The following is a 14288-nucleotide window of genomic DNA, read 5'->3' on the forward strand; positions in this document are numbered from 1 at the left end:
GAAAGCAGGCTCCCTGCCTAGCAGAGAGCCTGATGCGGGGATCAATCCCAGGACCCTGAGATCATGACCCAAGCCGAAGGCAGAGGCTTAACCCACTGAGCCACTCAGGCACCCCTTCAAGGTCTTTTTAAAGCTTATTAAGGGAACACGTTTTGCAATCCTCCAGTATTAGAAAAAAAAAAATTCCCAGGTGGTCTTAGGATTCTTTTATAATTTCTTTCCTTTCTTTAACATTTAAATCCTTGATCCATGCATTCTTGATTCATATTTTAGTATAAAGTGTAAAATAAAGATTCAGCTTTTCTTCCTGGATGGATAACCTATTGTCCTAAAAAAATTGTTGAATGATATATATTTTTCCCAACTGATTTTAAATGCCAACTTTAGGGGATTTTTAAAAGATATTATTCTCATTTTTGATGAAGACCAAGATATTGCTCTTAATTCTACAACTGATTTAAAGACTTTAATCACCCTCAGAGCACTTTGAGACACCACAAATCAACCTTTTCCTTCCATTTATTCCTCCATCTCACATATTTTATGAGCATGCAAAGGTAAACCATGATATCCACAATAATTTTCCCAAGGCATACCTTGAGTTCCCTGGAAACCAATTTCTTGATTGTCCACTATTTAATAATTTCCAAGCAGGTTCTTATATCACCAAAGAAAGCTGACTTTGAGAGTGCTTTTTTTAAAAAGTTGAACTCCTAGAAACAGAGACTAGGAAGGTAGGTAACCAGGGCCTGAGACAGGAGGTGGGAGAGTGATGGAAAATGCTGGTCAAAAGGAATGTGACTTCAGTCATAAGATGAATAAGCTCTGGGAATCTAATGTAAAGCATGGTGACTACAGTTGATAATACTCTATAGCATACTTGAAATTTGTTGAAAGAGTAGATCTTAAGCGTTCTCACCACACATGCACAAAATAGAAACTATGTGAGGTGATGGATGTGTTTATTAATCTCATTACAGTGATCATTTCACCGTATGCATGTATCACTTCCCCCAAGAAAACTGGATTTCAGTGGTCAAGAGCACAATCTTTGGAATCTGGAAAGCCTGGGCTTGAATTCCAATTCCACTAGTTACTTACTGTGAGAACTTGACAGTTGAATCTTCTTGAATCCTCGTCCTATTGTCTCACAATGGAGACCAAAAAAATACCTACCTCATCGATTATTGTTTTGCATAAATGAGATAATCCATATTACACAGCAAACCTGTCCCGTGGTAAACACTACTAATAATGTGAGGTATCAGCATGCCTGGGTGGCTCAGTTGGTTAAGCAGCTGCCTTCAGCTCAAGTCATGATCCCAGCATCCTGGGATCGAGTCCCACATCCGGCTCCTTGCTCAGCAGGGAGCCTGCTTCTCCCTCTGCCTCTGCCTGCCACTCTGTCTGCCTGCGCTCACTCTCTCTGACAAACAAATAAATAAAATCTTTTAAAAAATAATGTGATGTATCATTTTGGAGAGGGTCTCACAACATGCAATAACCATTAGTCCTTCCTCTTCAGGATCCCCTGTTGATGGTAATTCCCCAGGCTGTTGTCAGTGATACTGGAGTCCCTTGATGGTAGGAACCTTGTGAATATATCCTCCATAGGACTCAGCACAGTGCTGAACTAATAACAGTAACAATAGTAAGAGTAATAATAACCACAACAAAAACAGCTTCCAGCAAGAGTCTACCCTTGCCTATGGGGCTCTTACCTCAGCAGGGAGCCCTTCAAATTGGGGATGCTTGCAGTGGGACTCCTGATCATCCCAGTGCTTGAAAGATTCTGCACACCTGTGAGGATGACTCTCATTCAGGCTCTCTTCTGTTTGACTCCGGACAAGTCCACTGAGACAGAAAAAGAAGGACAGTTTGGGGCAAAGAATTATGCAAGGCCAGGGGCTGGGGCATGAGAATGAGGGTTTGAGGGAGGACCTTACCCAATGCCATGAATCCCTAAACCAATTATATAGATGATAAAAATATGGTGTGTGTACCAGAAGACCTCAAAATAACTCCTCCGGATAAACTCCATAGCTGATGTCACCATGAGAACCAGAGCTACTGTGATGATCAGACCAGTGAGACCAGCAATGCTGGTAAATGTCACATACTCCACTGTCTACAAAAGGAGAAATTTCAGCCTGACACAACAGGTGCCAATCATGCCATGCCCTTCCATACGCGTGACCAGATCGCAGATGCTTTGCCATCAAGTCAACTCACCATGTTTGGAGACTGGAGAGGATTTAGCCAAGAATCTTCCCCTTTCTTTTTATGAGATAGGGTGGAGAGAACAAAGGCAAGGGACCCATCTCTGGCCTGTCGGCTTCTGCTGTAGTGTTCAAAGTTGAACAGGTGTGCAATGATGTGAATGGCTAAATGGAAAGATGACGATGAATTGAAAATTGTCTCAGAAACATCACTGCAGGCATGCCCCACTAGCAAAGGAGAATCCTATAGATAGTGTCTAGCAGAATGCTGAGTCCATGGGAAGTGCCAGATAAATCTTGACTGCAGTGAGAACGAAGATCTTTTGTATTCTCATTCTGTTCCCCCAAAGAATCAAATATAAGTTCCATGAAAATAGGCATACAGGGGCACCTGGGTGACTCTGTTAAGTGTCTGCCTCCACTAAGGTCATGATCCCAGGGTCCTAGGATCCAGCTCTGCATCAGGCTCCTTGATCAAACTGCTCAGTGGGGAGCCTGCTTCTCCCTCCACTACTCCCTCTGCTTGTGCTCTTGTTTTCTCTGTCAAATAAATAAATAAAATCTCAAAAGAAAGAGAGAAAGGAAGAAAGGAAGGAAGGAAGAGAGAGAGAAGGAAGGAAAGAAAGAAAGAGGAAGGGAGGGGTGGAGGAAGGAGGGAAGGAAGGAAGGAAAGATGGACTGCCTACAGCAGTGCCTGGTAAATAGTGCCAGGTGTTTGAGAAATACTTTCCGAATGTCTAAATGTGGAGATGAATGAAACTATACTCTGAATGCTCACGAGCTTGCAGATTTGTGGTTTGCATCAGTTACCTGTGAGTAGGCAGATCATATATGCTACCAGCTTGTGGAAGGTGAGGCTATGACCCAATTGCTTTCTCAGGGTACGCCTGCAAAACTACAAATGGAAAGTGATCAAGGTCAGGTGTCTCCAAGCAGTTTATAAAATTCAGTAACCCATAACCAACATGTCTTAAAGCATACCAATACCCACCCACCCTTGCCTACCCACTTGGCTACCAAAGGAGACCCCTGGTCTCCCTTCCTAGGAGATTGAAGGTATTGGGTTGCCCCACTGAGGAGTTCAGGGTCTCTTGTCTTTAATGTGAAAGTTGACCTAGGAATGGTTGGGACTCACTGAGCAGGTGCCCCTCAGGAAGGACAGCAGATTTCGACACACAGGAAGCAGGATCAACATGCTGTTAAAATTCAGGCAGCGAGCAGCCCAGGCCAACGCCGACTAGAGCAGAGGAGAGAAGAGATCATCAGCTGCTTCATCCCGTCATCTAGGAAGTGAGAACAGCCCAGTCCACCTGGAAAAGGGCAACATCTTCTTCACCCCTTTCTCAGTAGCCAGCACACTAGGTCTAGGCTCTCTGTTTGCAAAATGACAGAACATTTGCTTAACTTAACAGTAAATTGAGAAATTCTCATGACAAGTTGCTTGGAGATATTTGACTATACATCTAACAATACAAAAGAGAATAAGATTCAATAATTCCACATTAACATATACATCCTATTGATGTAATACTTTGTAATGAGTATCTTTGCTTAATACACTCAATTATTGGTGTGCCTGGGTGGCTCAGTTGGTTAAGCGTCTGCCTTCTGCCTTTGGTTTGGGTCATGATCTCAGGGTCCTGGGATGGAGCCCCTGTGTCATCGGGCTTCCTGCTCATCAGGGAGTCTGCTTCTCCCTCTGCCTCTGCCCCTCACCCCTGCTCAGGCTCTCTCTCATTATCTCTCTCTCAAATAAATAAATAAAATATTGAAAAAAAAACACACACTAGGGTGCCCGGGTGGCTCAGTCAGTTAAGCGGCTGCCTTCAGCTTGGATCATGATCCCAGGGTCCTGGGATTGAGCCCTGCATCAGGCTCCCTGCTCAGCGGAGAGCCTGCTTCTCCCTCACCATCTGCCTGTTGCTCTGCCTACTTGTGCTCTCTCTCTCTCTGTCAAATAAATAAAATCTTTGAAAAAATACACTCAATTATTATTTTACTGTCATTTGCAAAACAATCTTGAAGATTGTATATATTTTTATTTGCATTTTAAATAAAGCTTATATATTTAGAAGTATAATTACAGATGGTGACTAGTTTTTCTCTTTTCTGTACTTTCTAATGTTGCCATTATAAGCATGTACTCATCATGTAAACAACAAAAAATTTAACCATTTATATTTAAGTCACCTTTAATGATTGAATACAGCTTAGGCAAAACTAGTGAACCCCTCAGAGCAAACATTTTAAACTCAGGCCAAGATTTGAGAAAGGAGAGCTTCTGAAAACAGAATTTCAAACTGATTTCCTTGGGTGGCCACGCAGCATACATCAAGATCAGTCTGCTGCAGCAGTATCAGTTGCCAGAAAAAGAGACAAGGAAGCCATGCTTCAAGCCAAGTACTTAGGCCCCAAACAGGCTTGATTAGGTATCAGTTAGACAGAATATGCTCAACTCCATGGTGGTCAAGTCCAACTTCCCTCCTTGACTCTGTGCAACTGGTCTCTGAGTCAGCTCCCTGTACTTGGGGCTGCAAGCTATAGACTGTACCAATGTCATAACGGCCAGCCTTACACGTGTGCCAATCAGCGACTCACCAAAAGGAAGAATATGGGTCAGAGTGAACGATTTCTTCTTTTTTTCCTCTCTTTTCCCCCCTAAATTTTTCTAATATTTTTAGCACAAAAGCTCGTTTTCCATGAGACACCTAAACCCAGGGCAAGGTGACATCAAGCCAAGCCAAGATCTGCCTGACGTCCATAATGGCTTACCACATTCGGCAGCACAGTGAACAGGAGCTGCCCTACTATTTTCCATTTCTGGCTCTTCCATATGACCTGTGTTTTCTCCCTCTGCTGAGTCACACTCCGACTGTTTTTCAGCAAGACATTCTGTTCCGTTTCTGAGTAAATTTTCTCTGCTCATCTTAAAGATCCTGCCTTTCCACATTGGTTTGCGCAGCTTGCTTGAGACACAGAGGTTTCTTAAAGCTAAAATCAGCAAGTGAGTGGAAAATACAGGACTACACTTTCACAGTTCCATATTCTGGAGGGGCTATCTGTATGGGATGAATTCTTTTTAGAGGAAATCTTCTTTCCCCATTGCAGTGCACCAAAATATCCTGATTTATGTGCACTTCTCAATATCAACACCACCTGATGTTCCAGTTCAGCTACTGCTGTCATTAATGTCTTACTGACTATGAATTTAAACTGCTTCTCCTGTTACCTATTTGCTCTGCTTCATAATGAATCAAATAACTCTCTGGATTTTCCTAGAGAAAGCACAAATTCAAGAAATAACTACAGAATGATTAAATAAATTATGGCACATCAATGCCATGGATGGTTAGGGCCTTCAAAGGATGAGAGCTATATGCAGGGGAGTAGGAGTGGTAAATGTTTAAGAACCAGTTTTCCAGGGAAGAGCGGAGATCTTGATTTCCAGCCTTTGCCAATTTACGTGATGTCAATACCCCTGTCATGGCAGATTTCAAGATACCAATTTGCTGTAACTGAACACCATGAATACAGGGCTGGGAAGAGATGTACGCAGAGGCTATTGCAAGCTGGTAGGAGCTAGTTCCAGCATACCACTAGATACATACCCACATGGAAAGCTATCTGAACTACATTAAGTATAAGAAGCAATTTCCAGGGGGGAGGGGGTTGGGGAGAAGGGGGTGGGATTATGGACACTGGGGAGGGTGTGTGCTTTGGTGAGTGCTGTGAAGTGTGTAAACCTGGTGATACACAGACCTGTACCCCTGGGGATAAAAATATATGTTTATAAAAAATAAAAAATTCTAAAAAAAAGAAGCAATTTCCAGCCAATATCAACAATACAATCCCTTTCTTGGTGAAAACAAAACAAAAAACCCTCAAACACACCAAAAAAACAAACAAACAAAAAGATCTCTTTGCTATAGTGTATGTGTTTTTCTAAATTCATAGAATGGTACATACACCCAAAAAAAAAGGCAAATTTCACTCTAGGCAGGAAATTAAAAAGTGAATAAGGATAATACCCACCTCAAAAATAAAACTTGTGTGTCTGATGCATCTGTGAACTTACATCAGTGTATCTGTATAGACACACACAGAAACTATTAACAGTGGTTATCTCTGGGGAATGGAATGGGAGGGCAATTTTCACATTTTTACTTACACATTTCTGTACCATTTGCTGTCACAGAAAGTAGCATTATTTATAATTAAATGTTTTTAATAGAGAAGATTTTAATAAGTGAAGTGAATGAAATGTCCACAGGATATCAGCATGATTCATTTTTCTGCTGCAGACTTTTTGGTCATAAGCTAATTAAGCTCTTAATAACTAGTCACATCTATTGCATCACTCTCTTACTAAAAAGCTATTTTTAAAATAAATTAACACTTCCTTTAGAGTTGTGGTTTCCAAGGAAGGATCAAGGAACAACATTTAAAATAGAAAACAGCAGGGTGAAATAAGCCATGAACAGAACATTCAAATTGGTTGTGATCGCAACATGGATCCTTTGATCATAGAGAGAAAAGAAGTATTTTTTAGGACAAACTCTTTAAACATGTACCTTGGACAGGTCTTTGTGGAAAGCCAATGATCTAATCAAGATGAAAGTGATTTAACCAAATCCCTTACCTGCTACTGAAAAACTCACTAGAGTTAGCAGTCAAATTTGCTTTTCTAAGACTGATAAGCCTATGAGACAATCAGTCTCACCTCCATGCTTCTCTCTGGTCACCTCCACATCGACGTGCCCTATCCACTCCACACCCTCCCTCTTCTAGTCCTCACCTACCACTTCCACAGCCTTCTCCATCCTGTTATTCTCACCCGACCCCTGCCTTTCTTCAGGTCTTGAGTTCTGCCATGCTACTCACCCCACAGATGCCCTATGTATCCGTCTTTTTAAATGGAGAGGTGTTTTTCCATGAGATCAGTCCACAGCAGTGGCTTTCAAGCTGTTTATTTACTTGTTTTAAACCAAACTCTTTCTGGAAATCATAAGCAGGAGTCCATAAGACAAATAAAGGCTGAGGGGCGCCTGGGTGGTTCAGTTGGTGAAGCCTCTGCCTTTGGCTCAGGTTGTGATCCTGGGATCCTGGGATCGAGTCCCAAGTGGGGCTCCCTGCTCAGTGGGGAGCCTACTTCTCCCATCCCTTTCCTCCCACTCATGTGGTGTGTGCTCTCTCTCTCTCACACACACACATAAAAATGAATAAACAAATCTTAAGGGCGCCTGGGTGGCTCAGTGGGTTAAGCCGCTGCCTTCAGCTCAGGTCATGATCTCAGAGTCCTGGGATCGAGTCCCGCATCGGGCTCTCTGCTCAGCAGAGAGTCTGCTTCCTTCTCTCTCTCTCTCTGCCTGCCTCTCCATCTACTTGTGATTTCTCTCTGTCAAATAAATAAATAAAATCTTTAAAAAAAAAAACAAATCTTAAAAAAAAAAAGGCAGGTAAAGGCTGCTTTGAATGAAGTAGGGGCAGGGGCAGGAGGTCTACTCAGCTTTCCCCTCATACCCCATGGTAGTACTTGAGTCATTTTTAAATGACTGCTTAATAGTTTTCTTTACTGTGTGTTTTTATCATGAGGTCTGGGGAGTGTGCCTTACATAGAGCTGTCAGATTTAGTGAACAAAAGTACCAGATGCCCAGCTAAATCTGAACTTCAGATTTTAAAAAGTGAGTAATTTTTTTTAGCATACCTATGTCCCAAGCAATACTCAAAATATAGTTATACCAAAAAATGATTTATTTTTCTGGAATTCAAATTTAACTGGGAGAGGGGGGCACCTAGGTGGCTCAGTCGTTTAAGCACCTGCCTTCAGGTCAGGTCATGATCCTGAAGTCCCGGGATCCAACCTCCCCACACCCCCTCGGGCTCCCTCTTCCTCTGCTCTTCACCCAGATCATGCTCTCTCTCTGGGTATCCTGTATTTTTTTTTTCTGGGTGCCCTAACCCTAGCGGAAATTGGGGCATTTGGGTCTCAAAGGAGCCAAGGTGACAAATAACAAAAAAAAAAAAAAAAAAAGAAAAGAAAGAAAAAAAAAGAAAAGAAAAAAACAAAACAAAAATAAAAACAAACAAACAAAAAAATCCCTAGAGATTCTCCATATCAAAAGTGTGATACTCACCCCCAAGATTTCTCTTGTATAGTAGTACTTATCGGCTTTTTCGTATGACTGGAAGGCATGCACAAAGAGGAAAATATTCAGCCCCAACCAAGTAGCCTGGAGGAAGAAAAAAACAAGCAAAGAACCAAGTAAAATTTGGATATGGGAAGGAATAGATAAGGGATAGAAAATAGTGTCACCATTTTGGCTCTTTTATGTTTATCTCTTTTTTTTAAGATTTTTTATTTATTTATTTGACAGAGAGATCACAAGTAGGCAGAGAGGCAGGCAGAGAGAGAGAAAGGAGGAAGCAGGCTCCCTGCCGAGCAGAGAGCCCGACGTGGGACTCGATCCCAGGACCCGAGATCATTACCCGAGCCGAAGGCAGCGGCTTAACCCACTGAGCCACCCAGGTGCCCATATCTCTTTTCATTATAAATGAATACAATCCCTCTAGTATCCAGCTTACTTTCAGAGAGAGTTAGCACTTCAAGATATGCATTTGTCAGATGCTAATGACCAGGATCAGCAAACCAAGGCCCATGGGCCAAATCTAGCTCACCATTTATCTTGTACAGCCTGCAAATTAAGAATGGTTTTTACTTTTTTTGTTTGTTTTCACATATTTATTTTTTAAATATTTTATTTATTTCTTAGAGAGAGAGAGAGAGAGAGCACGAGTGCACAAGCAGGGGGAGCAGCAGGAAGAGGGAGAGGGAGAAGCAGGCTCCCCACCAAGCAGGGAGCCCAATGCGGGGCTTGATCTCAGGACCCCAGGATCATGACCCAAGCTGAAGGCAGACGTCTAACCAACTAAGCCACCCAGGTGTCCCTGTTTCCCCACATTTAAATGGTTGGAAAAATCAAAAGAAGAATAACATTTCATGATGTGACAATTACATGAAATTCTAATTTCAGTGTCCATAAATAAAGTGGTACTGGAACCTAGCAACACCTACTTACTCTTATATTGTTTTTTTTTTTTTTTTTTTTTTTTTTTTTTTTAGATTTATTTATTTATTTGACAGAGAGAGATTACAAGTAGGCAGAGAGGCAGGCAGAGAGAAGGAGGAAGCAGGCTCCCCGCCGAGCAGGGAGCCCGATGCGGGACTCGATCCCAGGACCCCGAGATCATGACCTGAGCCGAAGGCAGCGGCTTAACCCACTGAGCCACCCAGGCGCCCCTACTCTTATATTGTTTATAGCTGCTTTCATCATTCAGTGGAAGCAGTGAGTAGCTGCGAAAGAGACCATAGGGCCTAGCAAAGCCTAAAATACATTCTACCTGGCCCTTTGCAGAAAACATTTGCCAACTTCTGGACTGGAAGCATTCCAACCATTGTAACTAAAAGATGGCAATAAGTGAATAAATGGATTTTTAAAGAAACAAAGAATAAATTTAACATCTATAACAATACCAATATGGAAGGACAAAATGATTCCTGATGGGCCTGCCTCTCTAATTACTCCCTGACACACATTTTCCTGTTTTTAGATTGTGAGTCTCTTCAAATTAACCTATCATTGCTCTGGACTCATCTGAGCTCCTAAGACTGCTTTTGTCTATTCCAGGCTCTGTCGCTGCACTGGCAAAGGGGAATTTGGAACCCACTGCCCCATTGCCTTGGAGACCAACCAAGGCAGCTCTGGACCAAGATTTGAAGTGCTACTTTGTAACTAAGCAGAACTCTAGGGCACTGGGAGGCCCTTAATATATATTGTTGGCCCCAGGATGGATCAGAACCATCTCAGTCTGACAAGTAGAGAGCCTTTAGCTTAGGGCATAACTTGTTCAGATTCCCTAGATCTGGACCACTCACTCACACACCTCCATCAGCATAAGCATAGTGATTTAAAGTGATATTGGAGGGCGCCAGGTGTTTCAGTCATTAGGCATCTGCCTTTGGCTCAGGTGGAGATCCTGGAGTCCTGGGATGCAGTCCCACATTGAGCTCCTTGCTCAGCAGGAAAACTGCTTCTCCCACTTCCCTACCCCCCTCCCCCACTCATGATGCTTGCCCTTATCCTCTGCTTTTTCTCTCTCTCCCTCAAATAAATAGATAAATAAATAAATAAATAAATGAAATCTTAAAAAAATAAAGTGATAGTGGAGTCAAACTCCTTGGGCTCAAATTCTAGCTTCACCACTTTCTAGCTCTGTAATTTTAGACAGATACGTTATTTAACTTCTCTAAATCTTAGTGTATTCCATAAAGTGAAGAGAATAATGATATCTACCCTCAGAGCAATGCTGTGAGTCTTACATGAAATAATTATGCAGAGTGATTAATACAACAGTCGGTGCATAGTAGGAGCTCAATAAATGCTAACTCCAGATCTAGGTTATTACCAGTCTTCACTAATCCATTTCTTCCTTCATCCTTTGCTCAGACTCCATTTCCAGTACTGTCTTTCAGAGATTCTTGATCCTAATAGAAAAAGAGCAGTGACAGCCACAGACACCTCAAGAGTTCCAAAGACAGAGAGAGCAGAACAATTTCAGGATCTGAGAGTTCTTTGCCTCTGTGTCAGACCATCACCAACTGTAGGCAAGGTGAATACAGTGACATCTGGGAGTAAGGCATTCTATTTCCCACCTTCACTATCATGTCCTCCATTATGGGTGGAAAGTGAGGTAGAAGACTTGGCCAAAAGGGTAGAGGTAAGAATGGTTTTTTAATAATTTATTTTTTTTATTTTAAAAAATAGTGCCAGGGGTGCCTAGGTGATGCAGTCTGTTAAGTGCTTGACTCTTGGTTTTAGCTCAGGTCATGATCTTGGAGTCTTGAGATCAAACCCGAGACCAGCTTCCTGCTCAGCTTGGAGTCTGCTAGAATCAATCAATCAATCAATCAATCTCTCTCTCTCTCTCTCTCTTTCTCTCCCTCTCTCTCTGCCCTGCCCCCCTGAATGCTCCCTCTCTCTCAAATTAAATGAATAATTTTTTTTAAATAGTGCGGGGCATCTGGGTGGCTCAGCTGGTTGAGCATCTGCCTTTGGCTCAGGTCATGATTCCAGGTTCCTGGGATTGAGCCCCAAGTTGGGCTCTCCACTTAGTGGAAAGTCTGCTTCTCCCTCTCCCTCTGCCCCTTCACCTCCCCTGATCATGCTTTCTCGCTCTCACTCTTGCTCTCTCTCTCTCTCTCAAATAAATAAATAAAATCTCTAAAAAATAATGCATAAGTGTATATGTCAGAGATAGCAGGAAGTCTGAGCCTGCCAGCAAGATCAGTAGGGGGTGGAAATTCAAAGCTACATAGTTAAATGTGAGTCACTATAATGGGTGATGAACTCTCCGAGCAAAAACTGAGAGATACAAAATGCAGAGGATTTTAGAACTAGAAGCAAACTTATATTTGTATCTAATCTAGTTATTTAATTTATCGCACGCACACACACAGATGACCCAAAGTCTAGAGAGAATAAATAATTTGATCAAAATCCCTCAATTAACACCAGAAATGAAACTCATTACCAGGTTCCCTGTCTCTTCAACTAGTGCAAACGGAATTAAATATACAGGATCGAGTGTTGAAAATATAAAGCATAGGGTAACCTGCCAAAATAAGCACTGGGCCTTTTGTTGAATGCAAAACAACCAACCTTCCAGGGGAATATGATTGCTCTTCACACCTTTTTTCCCTCAAGCACCTGGGCCATCATAGGGGACCCAAAGGAAAAAGATGGAAGAAAAGAGATTACCCCAGAAGGGGATGACACGAAGATCTAGGAAAATGAGAAAGGCCAAAGGGAGTTTCAAGCTCGGGGGTGGCTCAGAAATGGAAGAAAGAGTGGGGAGAGGTGTGTGTGTGTGTGTGTGTGTGTGTGTGAGTGTGTAAGGAGAAGGAGGTTGTGCATATGTGGCATGCAGGGTAAAGAATTTCTGGCCTGAACACTGGGAAGGTGGGTTTGAGTGATCGTTCTGCAATCCATTCACAGTGTGACATATGGGTCTTACTTTCCTTGTGAAAAATAAAGGAGCTGCTTTATAGCTGCACTAGGCAATGCCATAGCCACTACCCACATGTGATCACTGGAAATGTGGCTAGTCCTAATGCAGATACACTGTAAGTGCAAAATACATATCAGGTTTCGAAAACTTAGGAAAAATAAAATACATTAAATGATCTCATTATTATTTTCTTTTGTCTTTTTTTAAATATTTTTTTGAGTAGAAAGTTTATTGGAAATTATGTGTCAAGCATAATTTACTATATGTTGGCTAACTGAACATTAAAAAAAGATGAAAATTACTTAAAACAAATTAAAAACATCTATAAAAGTTCAGGACATTTCGGTATTTAAAGATAAAACTAGGAAAGTTATAGTATCATGGTTAAGAAAATAATATTTATGAGAAGCTATACATTTTTTAATTATTGAAAACAAATATCTAACAAAATGTCTTGCCATTGCTCTGGGGGAGAAGATGAGGACAAATATTTTGTATTTCATTTATATATTTGTTAAAAGATTTCCCATATGACATTTCAAATAGTCCCATTTCCCTTGTATTTTGGTATAATACATGAATTCACACAAAGGAGATGGAATAAATAAAATTACAAATGTGGTAGAAAAGTAAACCACAGCACACCCAAATATGCTGTGAATTACTGCAAAATTCGTAACCCAAGCATGTAAGACATTTTAGTTTTAGGAAAAGAGCACTGCCCACCCCCATCTTGTTAATATTTTCAATATTGATTACATGTTGAAAGGATAACATTTTTAAAAGATTTCTAATCTATTCATTTGTCAAGAGAGAAAGAGCACAAGCAGAGGGAGAATGAGCCAGAAGGAGAAGAAAGATCCCCTCTGAACAGGGATCCCGACACTGGACGCGATCCCAGGACCCTGGGATCCTGACCTGAGCTGAAGGCAGATGCTTAACCAACTGAGCCACCCAGGCACCCCAAATGGATAACATTTTTGATATATTGGGTTAGACTAAATAAACTACTGGACATTAATATCACCTACTTCTTCTTACCTTTTTCAACCTAAGTACTAGGAAAATTTTTAACTACATATGTAGCTTACAGTCCATTTCTAAAATGGAGAGCACTGGGCCATTATGACCAAGAATATTTCTATCTCAAACATTCAATGATTTTATGAAATCTTGCTGTTGGTAGTACAGAAAGGATGAAGAGAAACAAAGGCTACATGGCAGTAGTTAGAAGTGACATGGAGGAGAAAAAAGATGGAAAATGAAAACACTGAGATTCCAAATACTTGAGGTTTATATCATTTGTCTCTTTACCAACCAATTTCTGGAGTTGGATTTTTTTTCCCTTTTCTAAAATGGTGAAATACATCATATACACAAGATTTTATAAAACATGTGTACTCTCAGAGTTGGGCTTTTAATGGATAACTGGCCTCAATGGGCCCCATATTGGCATAGAATATTTCCATTTCAAATAACTTTAGAAATATTAACAAACAGGCGCGTTTGGCTGGCTCAGTTGGTTAAGCATCTGCCTTCAGCTCAGGTCAGGATCCTGGATACCCAGCATTGAGCCCTGCGTTGGCTTCCCACTCACCAGGAAGTCTGCTTCTCCCTCTGCCCTTCACCCGACTCGTGCTCTCTCTCTCTCAAATAACTAAATGAAGTCTTTAAAAAAAGAAATATCAACAAATTACTGTTTACAAATTACTCAAATTACTCTCTTAAGAATAATTCATAGATAGGAAACATTACTTACCAGAAACAAAACTGAGAACCAATGGTTAACCACCCAGTTGCCCATTGTCAAGAGCTGGTTTGGAGTCTCTCTAAGCAGCAGGGAAAATTCAGCAACCTGGATTCTGGTGAAGTTCTTCAGGGTTGGGACCTCTGTCTAGCTCAGAGTATGTAAGTCTTTAAGAAATGAAAGATAAACAATTACCCAGAAAGCTTGAAGGAGTGAAATAAGTGCATTTTGCCTTCCTCCTCTGGATGGAACTCTG

General features: G+C 41.4%; 1 protein-coding gene across 1 annotated transcript in view; it reads right to left on the reverse strand.

Annotated features, from left to right (window-relative positions):
• Positions 1–14288, reverse strand: part of NOX1 (NADPH oxidase 1) — a 31189-nt gene that overhangs the window by 12154 nt on the left and 4747 nt on the right. Inside the window, exons 2-8 of the mRNA XM_045085298.1 lie at positions 14045–14199; positions 8355–8450; positions 3355–3456; positions 3030–3114; positions 2233–2384; positions 1947–2128; positions 1722–1854 (exon numbers count right to left, since the gene is read on the reverse strand). Of these exons, the coding sequence (XP_044941233.1) occupies positions 1722–1854; positions 1947–2128; positions 2233–2384; positions 3030–3114; positions 3355–3456; positions 8355–8450; positions 14045–14089 (795 nt within the window). The 5' untranslated portion in view covers positions 14090–14199. The remainder of the gene's footprint in view (positions 1–1721; positions 1855–1946; positions 2129–2232; positions 2385–3029; positions 3115–3354; positions 3457–8354; positions 8451–14044; positions 14200–14288) is intronic.

This window comes from Mustela putorius, unplaced genomic scaffold, assembly GCF_011764305.1.
Source record: "Mustela putorius furo isolate JIRA1106 unplaced genomic scaffold, ASM1176430v1.1 tig00000842_pilon_pilon_pilon, whole genome shotgun sequence".
In the NCBI taxonomy this organism is placed as follows: domain Eukaryota; kingdom Metazoa; phylum Chordata; class Mammalia; order Carnivora; family Mustelidae; genus Mustela; species Mustela putorius.